The sequence below is a fragment of the Gymnoscopelus braueri genome (genome assembly GCF_963280865.1).
Source record: "Gymnoscopelus braueri genome assembly, chromosome: 17".
Lineage (NCBI taxonomy): Eukaryota > Metazoa > Chordata > Actinopteri > Myctophiformes > Myctophidae > Gymnoscopelus > Gymnoscopelus braueri.
In genome coordinates, this window is record NC_137617.1 from 37,506,145 (window position 1) to 37,526,371 (window position 20,227).

Consider the following 20,227-nt stretch of genomic DNA (forward strand, 5'->3'; position numbering starts at 1 on the left):
AAAAGAAAACTGATGGTCAGATTGATTGATCTATTCTGAAGAGAATTATTATCTATTGGGTCTAAAAGTCAAAGGTCAAGGTCACAATTAAAGGTAGGGTAAGTGATATTTTTTGGTTAAAACAAAAAGTATTTTGTTAAAAGGTTAAAATACTATATTCTGATAGTAATCATTGCTATAGAGTGTTTGTTCAGTAACAGATGTTTCCCTGTCTCTCCAGCTCTTTAATAAACAGAAAATACATTTTTCGGTAGGTGTCAAAATCTCAGCCAATCAGGAGAAAGTACCCATTTTTAAGCTTAATTTGTATAGTGTTCCAGTTAAAATTTTGTCTGCTCATTTCTTAGTGTCATCACTTCCAATTTCACTTGTTTAATCTATATCCTGATTGAGTTCTCTGTCCTGGTTGGATAAAATTGGAAATGAAACTACAAAAAAAAAAAAAAAAATACAAAATACATTTTCTGTTTTATAAAGAGCTGGAGAGACATGGAGACTTTTTATATGGACAGGACACTCTATAGTAACGAGCACTATCAGAACATAGACCCATTTTGCAATTATTTGAATAATTGCAAATCACTTACCCTACCTTTAAGGTCATGGACAAACTGCAAAATAACTTGAGACTAGATTGCAGAATTTTCATGGAACTTGGTCGAAATGACCAGTAGGATGCCATGAAGATATGAGTCAAAAAGGTTGAGGAACAAGATAATAATTGAGGGCGGTGTCAAAATTGCAAGCACAACAAGGGCTAAACAAGGAAGTAAATGATGACCTCTGTGCGTGAGGACAGAAACAGTTGTAACAACACAACTCAGCATTGTGTGGCAGCACAGTGAAAACAGGAAACCATGCACTGATTTAATGTGGTGCACGAAGAGGCTTGGAAATGACGTGAGGCCTCATTCATGCGTTTCAAGTGGTATTCATCCACCACAGCATTGACGCACTGTGTGTCTCACAGAATGGTGAAATATTCTGCATGCTGCACGTGTGCAATAGACAAACGCTTAACCCATTCAATCCTGGAACACATCTGTGTAATTTTCAATTTTTTTTGTGCTATAGCCTATATAACCATTATTTTATACTTTGGCTATTCAAAAATAGCAGATCGACAAGCTCATAGCGCGGCACCGAGTGCCACGCTGTGAGCTTGTAGATCTGAAAACAAATCATGAAAATTTGTGCAAATCTTTGAATATATATATATATTTTTTAACAACAAATCTTTGCTTCTGGGGGTCCCTGGAACAAAACCTTTTCATGTCAATGACCCCCAAAATTATATATATTTTCCAGGGACCCCCGAGCCCCCCCAGGACCAAAGATTTTAGTTAGAAATATTCCCTTTAAAAATATTTACATATTCAAAGATTTGCACTTAATGTTCACGATTTTTTAGCAGATCTACAAGCTCGTAGCGTGGCACTCGGTGCCGCGCTACGAGCTTGTATGTATATCTGCTATTTTTGAATAGCCATAGTATAAAAATGTTTGGTTAAAAGTGGTTACACAGATGCGTTTCCCGGGCCTAATGGGATAATGAGCCACACTCACTATGTGAACAACTCTGTGTATCTACGAGATAGGGACCTTGCACAAAGGAGGCAGCTAATGATGACGGAAAAAATCATGCAGAGGCAGAAACAACAAAACCAAGACGATTAGCATTCAAAGTGGGAAAATACCCACAGCATTAAACCTTGTTAACACCCAATTAAAGCTGTAACATTGGAGCTAACAACTCTCAGGTAGAACATTAGCATTTTTAACTTGATTCCGCCTGCACGGTGCGAGAGGCAGGCCGTGGGAGTTTTTAACCCTTTAGTTTTAACCCATTAAGACCGGGAACGCATCTGTATCATTTTAAGATTTCTTTGACTATTCAAAAAATAGCAGATCTACAAGCTCATAGATCTGCTATTTATTTTTGAAAAATCGCGAACATTTGTGCAAATATTTGAATATATATATTTATATTAAAAAAATTAACTCAAGTCTTTGCTTCTGGGGGTCCCTGGAACAAAATATTTTTGAGATGGTGAGGGGTCCTCCGAAAAATACATATCATTATGGGGGTCCTTGACATGAAAACAGTTTGAGAACCACTGATATTTTAGCAACATAACTTTTTTTTTTTTTCTTACTGTTTTAACTGTACAGTAGAATCCCCAGAAGCAAAGATTTGAGTTAAAAAATGTCGCTTTAAAAATATATATATTCAAAGATTTGCAAAAATTAACTCTCTCAGTGCCAATGAAATAAAAAAATATGTTCATACTGTGCCAGCAAATTAAAAAAGTGCTTAGGAAGTGAGGTACAGCCTTTTTCAGTTATAAGTTAAACAAGGAGTGGATGGAGCTGCAAATCTTCAGATAATGATATCTTGGGTTCTGAATTTTTTTTTCCAAAATAATAATAATAATAATATTATTTCTTTTAATTAAAACTCTGGATTTTTCCGGCACTGAGGGCATTCAGAAAAAACTCTGGATATCTCGTTGTGTGGCACTGAGAGAGTTAAAAAATATATATATATATTTTTTTTTAAATAGCAGATCTACAAGCTCATAGTAGCTATGAGCTTGTAGATCTGCTATTTTTGAATAGCCAAAGTATAAGATAATGGTTAACATCTAAATGACAGATACTTTCCTGGTCTTAAAGGGTTAACTGCAGTGCATGCAAGCACTGCATCAGTAATACTCACGCTTCTAATCTTCTGTTGCAAACTCATTTGAATCACATTCACAATCTCCCCTCCAAGTAGCAACCGCTCATCCCATTTCCCGTGTCAAAATAAGAAATTACTTTTTCGTCCAATCTTTGTTACTAAGTGGCGAGACGTGAGAAAAATCAATGATTTGAAATCATTCTTTGTAGCATGGCTGAGAAAAAATGGCAGTTTGACTGATTGTGAGGTCATTAATCAACCCCTATCCACACACAGCCCTCACGGTGCTATAGAAATGTAAATTAGCCAACCATTCACACATATGGTGGATATAAGCATCTGTTGGAAGGATGCTAACAATGGAAGTCCATAAGGTATTCAAGTCAATGATGTTGACAAACAACCTTGCACTTGACGCTCAGAGGACTCTTTCAAATTGCTACAAGCTGCGTCGTCGCCGAAGCCGTACTTCTCATACTTTGCTGACTCTATTTTCAATTGCCGTGCACTAGACTCTGCAAAATGGAATTCTGATATTTAATTATTCATCACATATAGGGGCCCTGGCCTTAACACAGCTTTGCAGATTATGACAAATAGCGCCATATTTATTTTATACGTGCTCATGCCCAGTCTTGTGGGCTTTTCGCAAAAGGGTTTCGCTAAAACGCTTCCATGCCAAGGACCCCCAAATAGCCGCTGGCTGTGGCCCCAAAAATTAAGAAATGGCTCGAAAAAAGCATATAAAAAGAAAGGATAGTATATATTTTTACCCTTTACATTTTTATCCCATGATTTTGTAACCCTTTTTTCACCCGGTGCCGATTTTCGAAGTGATCCTGGGCGCTACACTCCCCCCACAGCCTAGGGAGCCCAGGCCCGAGCTCATGCCTCCTTCAATGCATGAGAGCCAACTGACCTTCTTGTCACCTGACAGGGGGGAGTTTCCGCGGTAGGACATAACGCATGGAAGGATCACGTTATTCCAACCAGTTCCTTTCCCCTCCATCAAGCGCCCCGGCTGTCATGGGGGAGGCGGTATAGCGACCAGGATTACTGCATGTTTTTGTGAGGGTATTAACTACCCTAGGAGACACGGGGAGAACATGTAAACTCCACACAGAAAGGCGGCCCTTTCGCCAACCCCACCCAGGGTATGGGCGCTGATGACGCGGAGGAGAAGATAGTATATATAGTATATATAATGAAAATAGCAGATCATTTGACAATAATGACATGCCCCAAATAGGGACGTCAGGTTTAAAGTGGTTAAACTGGCACAATAATCTTATGAATTGAATTTGAATTTAAAGAATATTTTCAAAATATTTTCTTACATTTTTTAGGTTTGTTTTTTTGGTTTGTTTTTCATTTTCCTCAACTTTCCAATTGGCCCCCCTGGCGTCCCTGGCGGCACCCTGGGTGGCCAGAGCCCCCCACTTTGAACACCTATGCGTTATTGTGCACTATCCCGGGAACACATTTACCATGGGAGCGTGCAGAGCGTCTGCAGTGGGACGAGGAGTGTTTCCAAACTCACCAAACCTCTTACGGGTCCACCAGTGTGGCTCTTTGAAAGTGGTGAACCTGACGTCGGGGTGCAGCCGCAGTCGGTCGTACAGGTCCGTCGTGCCGCACTTTGGCTGGCCGATGATATAGAAATATGGCAGGCACCGCATGCGGTAGTATCTCCCGCCGTGGTGAAACAAGTGTTCCCGGAAAGTGTTCCTCAGGTATTCGAACACGGTGCGGAAGCGCCGCGAGTAGCGCGCATAGAGGTTTGTCCTGTAAGGGTCCGTAGTGATATTCCCGGTGCACTCCTCGTACCAGCATGGGTTCTTCGCGCCGGGCAGGAATTTGCGTGGGATGACTGAAAATAGCTGTAAAAGACAAAAGAAAAACAGCTCTTTAAATGCTCCCAAAGGCGAGGTGAGTCTCGACACACATTCCCAGATAAAGGAGGCCATTTTCAGAGGAATTGTATTAAAAAAACAACAACCTTGAGCTGATCAGTGTTTATGCCAGCTTCAGATAGGTGATGGAGGATTAAACTAGTTCCACTAGTTGATCGGACAAACATTGAGGCTGATTTTCCTTTTTGAAAAGTTATTTTTGGCATCTTATGCTTTATTTCAGACATTTTAGTGTAGATTAGAGAGACAGGAAACCCAAGGGCAGAGAGAGAGGAGAAAGACATGCGAGGCAAGACGATTTCAAACCCAGGTCCTCGTGCTTAATAGGGGCATAAAATGCTCATTAACCCATTAAGACCTGGAACGCATCTGTGTAACCACTTCAACCATTATTCTATACTTTGGCTATTCAAAAATAGCAGATATATAAGCTCATAGCGTGAGCTTGTAGATCAGCTATTTTTTTTAAATCGTGAACATTTGTGCAAATCTTTTAATATGTAATAACATTTTTAACTCAAATCTTTCCTTCTGGGGGTCCCTGGAACAAAACATTTTCAGATGGGGTCGGCGACCAAATCCAAAAGTCCTTGACATGAAAAAGTCATTCACTGATATAGTAACATAAGTTTTTCAGAAAACTGTTAGGATTTAGAAGACATTTTGTAGAATCGGAACATAGGCCTTATAATGGGTTAACTGACTGAGCCACCAGGTACCCCTGAGGTTGATTGTCTACTGTGTGTGTGTGTGTGTGTGTGTGGACTGTGTTATATCAGACATAGACAGTAGGCTGACACCATCTATGTGTGTGGGAGTTCAGCGTTATGATTACAGGCGGGCAGGAGGACTTTGTCTCTGGAGCATCAAAAATGAACACACTAATGAACCTGACACATACAGTACAATGACTCACACAAACACCCTTTCATTTCTCTGCCTTCACCTCTCTTAGCTTGTCTGTCACTCTCTCCTCTATGTATCTCGTTTACGCTGATGTTTTTCCTTCGTACGGTAGAGCTCGGCTCCCGCCGGAGCCCGGAGGTGTGAGACTGAGTCATACACAGGTCTAGAGGTGGCCCTGTTTCCCTGACAGGCTGTAGGCAGCTTCCCATTTCACTCTTCATAAACTCCCACGCATTTCAAAACTCCTGTCTCTATTATGTGAAAATGCCACAAGGTCCGACGTTATGCAACAACTCGCTCGTCGTCGCTTGATGAGACCGAGCGCATTTAACCCATTCAAACCAGGAGCACATCTGTTTAAACACTTTAACCATTATTTTTATACTTTGGCTATTCAAAATAGCTTGTAAATCTGCTATTTTTTTTTTATCTTGAACATTTGTGCGAATATTTGAATACATACTTTTTTAAAGGGAACATTTGTTACTCAAATCTTTGCTTCATGGGGGTCCCTGGAACTAAATATTTTTAGATCGAGGTCTGCGGCCAAATACATATCATTTTGGGGGTCCTTGCATGAAAATGTTTGAGCACCGTGCACTGATATTATAGCGACATACGTTTTTCAGAAAACTGTTAGGATTTAGAAGACATTTGATAGAATCCCCAAAGATTTGAGTTACAATTGTTTGCTTTAAAAATATATATTCAAAGATTTGCACAAATTTTCACTATTTTTCAAAAATAGCAGATCTACAAGCTCATAGCGTGGCACTCGGTGCCGCTCTCTGAGCTTGTATATCTGCTATTTTTGAATAGCCAAAGAAATCTAAAAATGACACATAGTTTTTCCCGGTCTCAATGGGTTAAGGACAAGTACTTCTGAGGGGTCATTCAATATCGATCGCCCCCCGAACCATGTTCCCTTATTCATTAGCCCACTCAATAAGAAATTAGGTGTGTTGCCAAATAGAGATGGCAAAAGCCCATTATCATTAGGATTAGGAATTAATTGAAGCAGGCGGTCCAAGGAAGACAGGGGCCAAACTGTGGGATGACTGTGGGACGACTTTGAGCTTCAAATCCCTTGGGGGGACTTGGAGGCCGGACAAAATCGAGGTGCTAAGCACACGTGCAATTATCTGGAGTAACCTGGAGTGTTACACAAGGTTTTCAGAGCCATTTTATCGTGCGCGCAAATGGAATTAGAAACGGCAACGTGTGAGAGTAAAGTCTAGATGAAACATGGTGAGGCCAACCTGTAGGCAAGATACTGATTTAAATCTCTCTCTCGGGCGTCTCCAACAATTCCGGTTTTGAAGACGTCTGAGACTGTTAATTAAAACCCGAGTTGATATCACGCCCGGCCACATTCTGCATTCTAATTACATTTTAAAGATAACCTTTATGAAATCACTCGGATGTGCATTGCCCCACAGTGTGTGCCTTCAGAAACAATTTGCCAGCACAATCCAAAAGCCTAATCCAGGGGTAGGTAAGGCAACCTAAGGCACGGGTGCCATCATTGGCACAGCACAGGGAAGGGTAATCACTGGTATAAGTGTGAGAGAAAGGACTTTCTCTTTCTTTCAAAGATCAAGCAGACAAGGCAGAGTCAATAAAACGTGATATGAGGTATGCAAACTCTGACTGTTGAATAAGATGGGGTGGAGGTCTGGGAGATAGGTGGGGGTTATTCCGATCATTACAATGTCCTGATGTGAAAGAAAATGTTTGTAGCCTATGTATGGACAGACAAAATCTGTTGGAATTTCTTTTTTATGTGTTGCCATAATTAAACCAGCGTGATCTCACAGAACACGGTAAAATAGCACGGAATAAAAATTCCGTAAATAGACGACTAGAAAACCTGAAACGCTGTGCATAGACTGTAATGTCAATCTGTGCTATTTCACCGTGTTGTGTGAGATCAGGTTGCAGCAACTTAAATGTTGATATGGCACACTGACTATCAAGAAAATAAAAACGTGGCACTTCATGTAAAAAAGGTTGCAGACCCCTGGCCTAATCCCTCACCCCCACCCCACCTGACTGAAATAAATCCAGACACACATTGTGATGACGTGTCGCAACTCACATGTGGTTCGCTGTTGATCAGCGCCTTGAGGTCCGGCAGCTGCCTGCTGCTGCTGAACTCCACCTTAGAGGCGATGGTCTTCACCACCAGCTTGATGTTGGCGTAGTCCTTGGCCGCCGAGAGGTTGAAGATGAACGGCCCGGGGCTGCTGACCACCAGGCTTCCGCTGGCGAAGTGGAAGGGGGACGGCGTGAGGAGGAGGCCCTTCTTGTCCCCCGTCAGGATGTACGAGGCCATGATGAGGAACATGACGGCCAGGCCGAACAGGAAGCCGTACAGCTTGACCTTGCGGAAGCAGCCCAGCGTGCTCCAGCGCTGCCTCGCCCTCGCCGACGCCGCCGGCACTCGCTTCAGCTCCAGCACGGCGAACAGGCTCATGGGCGCCGCCGCGTCATGGTCCACCTGCAGCAGCAGTGGCCGCTTGCGGTAGTCCTCCAAAGAGCCCGGGGAGCCCAGCAGGCTGTATTTGTAGTCCATGGCGTGTCAGCGGGCTCCCGGGGGGGGGAGGGGATGGGGGCGTCAGGGAGCTCAGGCGCTGGGAGGTGATGTGGCGGACAGGCAGCCCGTGACACAGGAGCGCGTTAGTTGGTGGAGCGGTCCGGAGCCGTCCAGGTCCATACTGGGTTGTGTCGGAGGGGCCCACTTTATCCACTGATGACTCCCTGGAGATAAAGTGAAAATGATTGGTTAAAAAACAAAACTAAAAGAAAAAACCCCTAGAAAGATTCAGTCAGTGTCTGCAGTCACAGTTCAGCTTCGTCGGGTTCTCAAACAATGTCATTGCTACCACCTTCAGACAGTACAGTGAGAACTAAAACATGAAGGGAATTTTAAATTATAGAAAGGCCTTTCAATAAAAGTACATGTTTAAGAAGTCATTCTTTTCAAAAGTTTAGAGAAGCCATCCAGGTCCCCAGAGTTTTAATTGATGCGATGAGAGTGGATTTTTGGGGGGGGGGGTATGATCAGAATGTTAGTCACATCCTCTTCAAGTGCTGACTTGCATTTATGAGTCAAATCTGTTCAGGAACTCGGTTGCAACCAGTGGCAAGAGACACTGAGACGGGCGATTAGATTTCCCGCACGTTTCAGCTTAGACGTACACTTTCTAACCCAGAGAGTGTCAGTGTCGCGGAGCGAAATCATATCTCTCAGTCATGGAAAATCCTGATGACATTACATCTGTGTACTTTTAACAAAATGACATGACGTGAGCTTTGTGAGAGAAATCAAATCATTGTGGGACAATGGGGCTGCAACGGCCATGGAGTGGAGAATGGAAACTGAGCCTGTGTCTACAGGAAAGATCAATCAATCAATAGGACAGATGTGGAGAAATTATAAAGCTAGAGAGATAACTCTAGAACTGGTATGAAATAGAGATTGTAATGATAATTTTGACAAAACACTTTTTACAGATCCTCAATTATATTCCAGGATTTGAATCATCATAATACAATGGAATCATTTTAGCTTAAGATAAGCCTGAACACCACCACCAACTATATCAGTGTATAAGTAGATCAAGGGACAATTTGAGAAAGACATCAATTCATTCATCTGATAACACTTTTCTTCCGCATATAGTCAGACTTTATTATTAAATGATTGACTTAGCAGCCTATAACAAAACTTAAAAGCGGTGGTTATTTTCACTGTCAACTTGGCAGGTGATTGTACAGTAGATCTGTCCAGCCCGCCCCAATTCCGGGTTTGACCAAAGTTGAGCGATAAGCACGGTTAAACTCATTTTCCAGTCTGTTTGACATCCCTCTCTCACTCGCTGTTTTAATCCATGTTTACGGCACGGACACACTCCATGGCCCCCACACCCACAATGTGGAGCGAGCGATAAGGGAAAAGCGACGCACACTAAGCCCTGAGACGACCGGGCAGCCAACACCTCCCGGGGAGAGACAGGGATATGTGAGATACCTGGTCTAGACCCAGGAGGGATTATATTATCAGGAAAATGGTAGTCCTGTGCCGTGAAGTCACCTGGATCGACTGTCCCCCTATAGATAAAAAACGGAGGACCAGTGGTGTAGAGGTGAGGGAGCCAGGTGGGCTCCCAGCCATGTCTGCATGCTTCATCCTTGGGGGATTTCTTTGTACCTGGATCTCGGCCCGACAGCATGCCAGCGAATGCATTACGACACAATGACAGCGAGCCCCAACACGACTATAAGGGGTCACGGGCTACCCTTGGAGACGAGGCTAACAAGGCTGCAGACGTCTGCATGCATCCGCATATGCAGGCTATAGTGCGCTGTATGCAGCAATAAGGGGGAGATTGAGGGCAGGGGTGGAAAAAGTACTCACATTCTTTGCTTAAGTAAAAGTATCAATACTGCAATGTAGAAATACTCCGTTATAAGTAAAAGTCCGGAATTCTAAATTGACTTCAGTAAAAGGGGAGCGTACTCAAGTAGGGGCAAAAGTATTGGTATCAAAATGTACTTAAAGTACCAAAAGTAGAAAGTACTCAGAATTTGTGCAGAATGTCCCATTTCAAGTTTTCAAACGTATGAAAATCTTTTGAAAATAGCAGATCTACAAGCTCACAATGCGTCGCATCGCGACGCATTGTGAGCTTGAAGATCGGCTATTTTCAAATGGCCGAAATGTGTAATAGGGCTGAAGCGGTTAAAGGTAGTGTAAGTGATTTGCTTTGGTTAAAATAAGTGTTAAATAGCTCTATATTCTGATAGTACTCATTGCTATAGAGTGTTTGTTCAGTAAAAGGAGTCTCCTTGTCTCTCCAGCTCTTTATAAAACAGAAAATGCATTTTCGTTTCAGTTTCAGTTTCATTTCCAATTTTATCCAATCAGGATAGAGAACCCAATCAGGATACAGATTAAACAAGTGAAATGGGAAGTGATGACACCAAGAAATGAGTAGACAAAATTGGAACTGGAACACTATACAAATTAAGCTTAAAAATGGGTACTTTCTCCTGATTGGCTGAGATTTTGACACCTACCGAAAAATGTATTTTCTGTTTAATAAAGAGCTGTAGAGACAGGGAGACTCCTGTTACTGAAAAAACACTCTATAGCAATGATTACTATCAGAATATAGTATTTTAACCTTTTAACAAAATGCTTTTTGTTTTAACCAAAAAATATCACTTACCCTACCTTTAATGTATGTTTTGTTGATATTTTTGATAATAATTATAATCTACAAAGTAACTAGTAACTAAAGTTGTCAAATAATTGTAGTGCAGTAAAAGTACATTATTTGCCTCTGAGATGTAGTAGTGGAGTAGAAGTAAAAGTACTGAAAATTGGAAATACTCCAGTAAAGTAGAACTGTACCTCAAGAACTGTAGTAAATGTACTAAGTTACTTTACACCACTGCCCCTCATAAGATAAAGACGGCAGAGTGAGTCACTGTTCCTTCTCATGACTGCTGATGCCTCCCCCCCCCAGCCCCTCCCTCCCATCCCATCCCGATAACAGGATGGGCTGTAGAGTGCCTGCCTGCCCAAGTAATGTCATTTACCTCCTGCTGGGCCCTCAGTGGCTTCCACAGCAACGCTTCCCTATTCTCTACCCGGTGACAGTCACCGAGATAATGAGCCCCACTCACCGGGGAGACCGATTTTCAACCTGCACAAAAAAAAAGAATAAAGTTTGCCTGCCTGGAACTTCACAAGGTATGAAAAAACAGAAAAGGAGAAAAAAAGGGGCAAGTGACGGAATAAAGGCTTCGCTGCATGAACCTGTCATGCTGGATTGAAATCAGCATTCGGATAGGATTATGTTTTCTATTTCTGTCTTACATTGATACCTCCTCTCAGCGTGATTTATTTATCTATTTATTATAATTACGATCAGCTACTGGGAATGACAACTGCAGGGGCGAGAGCAACGCATTCGAAATTAAGATGGATAAAATAAAAAATGTCTTTTACAGCATTCGTACTTCACATACTCGTTCTTTTTTTCCCCATTATGTTTGACAGCACGTGTGAGGGTGTGGCCAACATTTAACAGCTTTTGTTACTCAAAGGCAGATGACAACTGCAACAAGGCTTAGAAGTTGTTGAAGTTTAATGGAATACAAGGCAGACACAGCTTGCAATGGCAGCAGTAAATGTCATGGAAACGTTGCCATGTAATCAGAGAGCTACACCGTGAAATCCTTTCATTTATCTGTATGTAAATCTGAGCGTGAATAAATGTATGGGTCCATTTGGTTACATTTGTTTTACATTGGGCGGCGGTGGCTCAGGGGTAGAGTGGCCGGTAGATCAGCCGGATGGCAACCGTGAGGATCCCAGTTCGATCCCGGGCTCCCCCAGAGTTAGTGTCGAAGTGTCCTTGAGCAAGACACTGAACCCCTAATTGCTCCCGATGAGCAGGTTGGTGCCTTGCATGGTTTCCTCTGCCATCTGTGTGTGAATGTAATACACAATCTATGTAAAGCGCTTTGGATAACAGCGCTATATACATGCACCATTTACCATTTACATTTGTACACTCTCAGAGGAGTTTGCAGCACTTTTGGGACTATACACATTGGTAGTAGGCATGAGTAGACATGCATACACCCCAGTCCTCGTTCCATCAGCACTTATTGACCGCCTGTGTCCTTCATCAAGGAGGATGTCAATGGCACGTGTGAGCCTGAGGCTGTTTTAGAGGAAGATAAGGAGGGAAAGGGAGATAAGTGGGTAGGTGGGCAGTGCTGGGACGAGACGGGGAGAGAGAGAGAGGTGGACGCGAAGAAGCCAAGAAACACACCATCAAGACACAGACAAAGGGGGAGAGAGAGAGTGAGCGATATGGAGGGAAAGCAAGAGATGTCAGCCTTCAGGGGATCCAGCTAGTAACAGCAGCAAGGAGGGGACTGGCACTTTGACAGATTTGGTCTATTCATAAAGCAATTTATATGTATCCCTCGTCCATCAACCCATGATGAAATAACTCAATTCCGACAGGATTTTGGCCTGGAGGAAACGTCAGGGCAACGTCACCCAAATCTCCCCTACACAAACACACCCACTAAAATGTTATGGAGAGACTAATGGGGAAGAGATCCAGTAGAACTAAAAGACGAGTCATTTTGTGTTGGTTGCGCTCGGGTGTTATGCTCTGAAAATAGCAGATCTACAAGCTCACAACGCGTCGCGCTGCGGCGCGTTGTGAGCTTGTAGATCTGCTATTTTCAGCACGCAACCAAGTGTAAAATCAGCCATTACGACGCCATCAAGGCACCGCCAAAATACATTGTATTCGAATAAATCAACTGTAGATTTAGTCGACTATAATTTTATGATATTTAGTCAACTAAAACTTGACTAACAGTAAAACATTTCAGATAACTAAAATACTAGCGCACACGCACACGCACACGCACACGCACACACACACACACACACACACACACACACACACACACACACACACACACACACACACACACGTGACTTTTTACCATTACTGGAGATTGTTCGTGATGCTCTCTAATCTCTGCATCTTCAACATGAATTAACAACTCATCACCCCGGCATATACAATTACCACTCACCCAGGGGAGTCCGGAAAACAACCGGAAGTCAGGCTTATCAGAAAACCACAACCTCACAGACAGTCCCCATAATGAAAGGCACAAACTAACATCAACGGAGTAGGCATGCACGCTGTGAGGCCCCCCCCCCCTGTGTGCGTCGCAAAAGGATTGCCATGGCCTTAATAATTCATTAGAGGGTCCTCTCCGGGTAGTCATTCACAGCAGGGCTGATTGGGGAATAAGGCAATCAGGCAGCTTTGTGTCAAGTCTGCCCTTCGTTCTGCAGTTAGCTGTCCATCTCCCTTCAGGAAAAGATGGGCTTGGATCCAAACCCAATCATTGGGAGATAATTACCACTCTCTAGCGTGCCTTTTCTTCACTTAACAATTTTCTTTGTTGCTGTCGTTGCCATCGCAGTCTTGTTGCTATTTGTGCGAGAAATCTGCGGTTGACTTCCATCGCGGTAATCTTTTCTTTATCTTGCCGTTTAAGCCATCTGCCAAGCAAAGCATGAAGAATTGTGAGTGTATTCAAGCTCTCTCTCCCGCACTGGCAGTAGTGCTGTGAAAATAAAAACGTGCTATTTGCTTTGACACTGACTGTGAAGACCAAGACAAATGCGTCTTTACAGTGCAGTTCTATCATAGCCAGCAGAAAAGTATCCTCCATACTGAACTTGCTTTTTCACGTGGAGAATGTCAGAGCAATTTCTTCTGGACAACAAAAAAAAAAGTTCTAAACCATTCCTCACACTGGAAGGTATGGTGCAGACATGCACACTGGGTCCGTTGGTGGATGTCAAGTTGACGGAACACATTCACTTGTTTATGGTGCATGATAGGGCATGATGGATACAGCACAGCGAGTTGACGGGCCAACCAGAGAAGGCATATATGAATTTAAAGGTAGGGTAAGTGATTTGCGTTGGTTAAAATAATTGTTAAATAGCTCTATATTCTGATAGTACTCATTGCTATAGAGTGTTTTTTCAGTATTAGGAGTCTCCTTGTCTCTCCACCTCTTTATTAAACAGAAAATGCATTTTCGTTTCAGTTTCAGTTTCATTTCCAATTTTATCCAACCAGGACAGAGAACTCAATCAGGATATAGATTAAACAAGTGAAATTGGAAGTGATGACACTAAGAAATGAGCAGGCAAAATTGGAACTGAAACACCATACAAATTAAGCTTAAAAATTGGTACTTTCTCCTGATTGGCTGAGATTTTGACACCTACCGAAAAATGTTTTTTTCTGTTTATTAAAGAGCTGGAGAGACAGGGAGACATCTGTTACTGAAAAAACACTCTATAGCAATGATTACTATCAGAATATAGTATTTTAACCTTTTAACAAAATACTTTTTGTTTTAACCAAAAAATATCACTTACCCTACCTTTAAATAATTACGACTCAACCTCAACTTTATGCAAATGAGGTCCATCCAGCGCAACACGGCCAGCTCGTGAAACTCGGTCAAACTGTCAAACTAAGGCAGTGCTGATCAAATATAAATCAAGATTATGTTACTGCATCGTACAATTATATAAAAAAAATATGTTAACCACAATAACCCTGGCATCCCTGTGTTGGGCAAATGTGTCATTATTATCAATTTATATGAATTAATAATATATAACAGATTCACAAGCAAGCTTGCAGATCGTCTATTTGCACCATGTGTTGTACATGTGCTTGAGTATAAGCAAATGTCCCCCCCTCTGTTGTCCTTACAAATCGAACCCTGATGTCAGGCTCTCTGCTCTGTTGTTTTGAGCCCTCCTGTCACACGTGTTGCCCCCTACGGCACAGCACACGCTAGCACTTCCTGTTTGTGGTGGAACTCAACCAAGATCCACTTCCCTTCACTGGAAAATGTCAATAGGTCAGGCTGCGGGAGGATAAGCAGTGACTGCAGATTGGAACAGAAACTCCAGTTTATAGCACTTCCGCCAGCAGCATGGGACAGTTGGGTCCACTCATCACTCTTCGCTGTTGTAGAAGATAAAGCCATAACCTGAAACGGCCTGAGTCTGCAGACATTCTGCTTACTGCCTGAGCGGTAGTGTCATTAGCCAGCCCCTCTATTCTTCCTGTTTGTTTTGTTTGTTTTTCAAGAGACGACTTAAGTGGCTCTAAAGGTGAAATGGCTCAATTATGCTACGCGGACACAGACCTGTTTTTGAACAAAGGCGAGTTTGTTCCATTTGATGGAGGGGTGGCTGGGTTAAAGCAGGCTGTCTGTGGCGGTACAGAATAGAGTAGGTCAGGAGTCCTCATGGGCAGAGCTGCTCGCGCTACGACCGTGCGCAGACTGTGCTACTACTCTATTTTCAATATCTCCCAAGTCACTTGAGAACAGTGTTTCAGTGCACTCCATCACTTCATACTCTTTTCTTTTAATTTCCTTTATGCTGCAAATGGAAAAGGGATGTGAACAGGCACAGAGGCTGCTTGCCTGGTATTGTGTCATGTTTCCACTGTGGTTTCACAAGCCTCTCCTGCAGTTCTAGGTTATATTGCACACATTAAATTCAAGTTCAAGTTTCAAATCCCAGTCTGCATACGTATAAAACAACTGCTCCCTATCAGCTTCGGGGAGCAAAGGATCAGTCATTGGGCCACATTGAGTAAATTGCTTCATAACCAAAAGTGGCTCATAATGGGTTATACGTGCAGCTCTTGTAATGTGTGTAGCTTGAGAAAAAACCTCAGCTATATGATTAAACCCCACATCTTTTCATCAGCGCCTGTCATCAGTGTCTTTAACCCATTAAGACCGGGAACGCATCTGTGTAACCACTTTAACCATTATGTTATACTTGCTGTGAGCTTGTATATCTGCTATTTTTTTTTTATCGTGAAAATGTGTGCAAATATTTGAATATATATACTTTTATTTATAACCCTAACCCTTAAAGGGGAACATTTTGACTCAAATCTTTGCTTCTGGGGGGTCCCTATTACGAAATATTTTGAGATGGGGTCCAAGGCCAAATGCATATCATTTTGGGGGTCCTTGACCTGAAAAAGTTTGAGAACCACTGATATAGAAACATAGGTTTTTCAAAAAACTGTTTGGATCTAGAGGACATTTGTAGAATCCCCAGAAGCCATGATTTGAGTTACAAATGTTAGCATAAAATATATATATATTCAAAGATTTGCACAAATGTTCAATTTTTTTCACAAATAGAAGATCTACAAGCTCGTAGCGTGGCACTCGGTGCCGCGCTATGAGCTTGTAGATCTGCTATTTTTGAATAGCCAAATAAATCTTAAAATTACACAGATGCGTTCCCGGTCTTAATGGGTTAAGGACGTGAACATTTTTCGTTTTCCGTTCTTGGTAATATTAGGTTTTGCTTGAGCTTATCGACTTGAGGCCCGGTCCAAAACCTCATATCGCATTCCAGCACGTCTCTGTGGCCTGGCGGCTGGCTGGCGCAACCTCTAATCTGCCTGTTGCTCCTGCAGATAAGTGAAGTTTAAGTTGTCACACATTGAATAATAAAAGATGTAGCACTCGCCGGCATAAAAGGACCTTCTCTGCTGAGGAAAGACATACATGCAAAGTGTTTTTTTCAGCATCATTTTCAATTGAGATTCCCTCTGTAAGTGGGTCAACATTGTTTCCCAACAGAAATCTTTTCGAAGCTGTAGACGACAGCAACTTACCACAGTTTCCTGTGATACTGCGTAATGTGTTTCCTGTCAAAGGGTGACGTTTTGTGGTTCATGAACAGGCCATTGCATTACATCTTTTCTTCAGTGGAATTATTGGATTTCTGAATAACTAAGAGAGGATGCCCTCAGTTTCCGTGGTTGCAAACTCCTACTGGAGACAAGTACGATGATAACTTATTGCCTGGTCACATCGGACCACTCAACACCCCGGCCGACTCTGATTACTTTCCTAAACTCTGCTGTTTTTCTCTGTGTGAAACGTGTGAGAAGCATCATACAGGATGGGAGTGGATATGATCATTATGATGGACTACTTTTTTCCAACCCTTTTCCCTCCAAAGCTTAATTTCCATGTAAACATCGCAGCTCATTGGATGGACGTACTTACAACTAAACAGTACGCTGATGTATGTATAAACATAATATCGAATACATCAGGCAGTCTACACTTCCCAAAAGGAAATGCACGTATTTAAATCAGTCTGACCAAAAGCAGGGATAAGACACATCCCCACCAGCTATAAAAGTGAATGAAAAGAGGAGGGGATATGTAAAGCAGAAGCATGCCCCCCTCCCCCGGGCAAAAATAGAACCCGCACTGCCAGCCTGAGATATGAAAAAAAAAAAAAAAATTAAAATGTTTTTTCCGCAAGGCCACTCGTGGTAATTAAAGATCAGCTTGAGGCCACTGCAAGGGTGGAACAAGCCATGAGACACATGCTAAAACACGGACTGGCTGAGCGAGCAAGGTGATAAGCAGCCCAGCCTCGCCAAGAAACCGACGTTGCGTTTCCTCGGGTACTGGCTGCCTCCTCCGCCGATTTAACGTCCCTCTTTTAAATTGCTGCGAGCATCTTAACCCTTTAAGACCGGGAACGCATCTGTGTGTCTCATTTTAAGATTTATTTGGCTATTCAAAAATAGCAGACCTACAAGCTCTATTTTTGAAAAAAAAACATGAACATTTTTGAAAATCTTTGAATATCTATATTGTTTTAAAGCGAACAAAATATTTTGAGATGGGGGTCCGCGGCCAAATACATATCATTCTGGGGGTCCTTTGACAGTTTGATAACCACTGATATTATAGCAGCATATAGCAGTTACTCAGTTAGGATTTAGAAGACATTTGTAGAATCCCCCAGAAGCAAAGATTCGAGTTCAAAATGTTCGCTTTAAAAATATGTATATTCAAAAATGTGCAAACATTTTCCAGATTTTTCTAAAATAGTAGATCTACAAGCTCATGAACTTGTATATCTGCTATATACTAGCCAAAGAAATCTAAAATGACACAGATGCGTTCCCGGATTGAATGGGTTAAAGGGCCAAGATGTTCCTACCACAATGTGGAGCAACATCTTGGCCACATAATTAGAATAAACTAGATCTAAATCTAATGAATAATTGTCATTGGTGGGAGTAAATACACCCCAGAGGGAGGGCCGCAGAGACGCAGCGAGGCATGAAATTAACGCGCATAGCATCCGGAAATGGTATTGCAGTGAGTGGGCCGTCTCTCCAAAGTATAACAAAGCTGGCATGTGAGGAACCCTGTGACCCTTCGAATATGTCTAGAACGCGACCGATGTCAGATTTTTGGACCAACGATTACAGAAGTTTTGACAATATTTTGTAAAAAAAATAGATTTTTTTTTTTAAATATCATTTAGATTTCGAGGCACAATGCAACAAGAATTAATTGGATAACATATCCGATGTGAGAGTGTGTGTGAGATATATCAATATATCAACCAACAACTCATACCAAATATTAACAACGTTTTAGAAACGGGGACAAACCGCAACCACCAGTCTTTACAAGCACCTTCACAGAAAAACAAGGGCAATGTCCCCAATAAGCAGACATGGCAAAGAGATCATGACCTTTTTCACCAAACACGGCCCCTTTCCACAGCCACGCCCCCACCGTATATATATAACAGAAGTGCACGCCCACAATTCAGTCTAAACACATCCCACAAATGGACAGGGTGTTTCTTAGAGAGTGTTATACACACACTCTCAATAATTGCTGATACGAATGTAATCAACAAAGTCAAATTATATATAGCCCATTATATCAACCGACCTGATTTAGCAGTCAGGCTCTACTTCAAATGTGTCACTTCCTTCACCCCCCCCCCCCCCCCTCCCCCCTCACCACTACCCCCACCCTCACCGGGGGACTCTGTCAAGACCAAATCCAATAATGTAAATCATATCCATGTAACACAAGCAAGACGGGCGAGGGATCAATATTCATTGTGGCTCAGAGAACACTCATTCTTCATATTACCCAGGGAGAGGTCGTCCATCATGTTTCCGCTGGATCACAGCCACCGTTGACCAGGGATCAGAATCTAATCTGCAGGAAGTTGGACGCACTGTCCCTGGGGAACAGGTGAAGCCCCTAACGTAGCCTTGAACCCACTGAACACCGGCCAAGTGTGAGTTATCTCCACATGGGCCTTGAATGCTCTCATCTCAACTGCAGTGTTAGAAATATTACCTCTGACCCTGGACTCTTCAAAACCTATATATACTTCATTGAACGGGGTCCCCACAGGGTGTCTGTATCTCTAAAATAATCTCTTAAAAGGTTTTAGATCAGGTATTTTCACTATTTATACATCATGTAAACAGTAAACACATACAGTATACAGTATGCCTCGCTGTCACACATTGTAGACTGTTTGCGTATGACAGATGGAGCACAGCGGTGTGAAATACAGATGATAAAAATTGACTGGGCTCAAAGCATTATCAATCAAAAGTAAATTATGCCATGACCATATCCCTAGAAACACTCTGTAATGGAGGTGCTTAACTGAGTGGCATAGCATTACTCCACTCACCACATCCCATAGCCTGAATGTACGATTGATTGATTGATTGATTGATTGATTGATTGATTGATTGATTGATTGATTGATTGATTGATTGATTGATTGATTGATTGATTGATTGATTGATTGGCTAGGTCAGTGGTTCCCAACCTTTTCTGTGTCAGGACCCACTTCAAAATCTCTAAAGCCTTTGCAGCTTACTTATCTGACCACTTAACACGCTCTCAGAGTTCTCAGTTTCTTCTTTTTTTTTACGATCAATTACATCAAATAAGATTTTGATAAACATTTCCGGTTGTATAAACAGAATCAACGTAATATACCATGACATTTTGTGAACAACATTTGTTTGTAGTGTTTTGCCACTGATTTGGGGGGGGGGGGGGCACTTGCAATACCCTCACGGCCCACCGCTTGGGAATCGTTGGGCGCAGTATTCGTTAGGCCAATGGTGTAACTTCATCATTCAGGGTCAAACAGGTACAGAAACACCAACAGCTGGGATTTGAATTATTGATTTTTCGTAATGGGAGGGCAAACAGCCCAGGGTGTTTTGGACCGCACTCCTAG

At 42.3% G+C, this 20,227-nt stretch overlaps 1 protein-coding gene across 2 annotated transcripts in view; it reads right to left on the reverse strand.

Annotated features, from left to right (window-relative positions):
• Positions 1 to 20,227, reverse strand: part of LOC308104073 (carbohydrate sulfotransferase 15-like) — a 64,814-nt gene that overhangs the window by 21,795 nt on the left and 22,792 nt on the right. The window contains exons 2-4 of one of the 2 annotated variants that reach the window (XM_080454351.1): positions 11,110 to 11,216; positions 7,601 to 8,262; positions 4,224 to 4,563 (exon numbers count right to left, since the gene is read on the reverse strand). In XM_080454351.1, the coding sequence (XP_080310477.1) occupies positions 4,224 to 4,563; positions 7,601 to 8,077 (817 nt within the window). In that variant the 5' untranslated portion in view covers positions 8,078 to 8,262; positions 11,110 to 11,216. The remainder of the gene's footprint in view (positions 1 to 4,223; positions 4,564 to 7,600; positions 8,263 to 11,109; positions 11,217 to 20,227) is intronic. The other variant, XM_080454350.1, reaches the window with a different exon arrangement.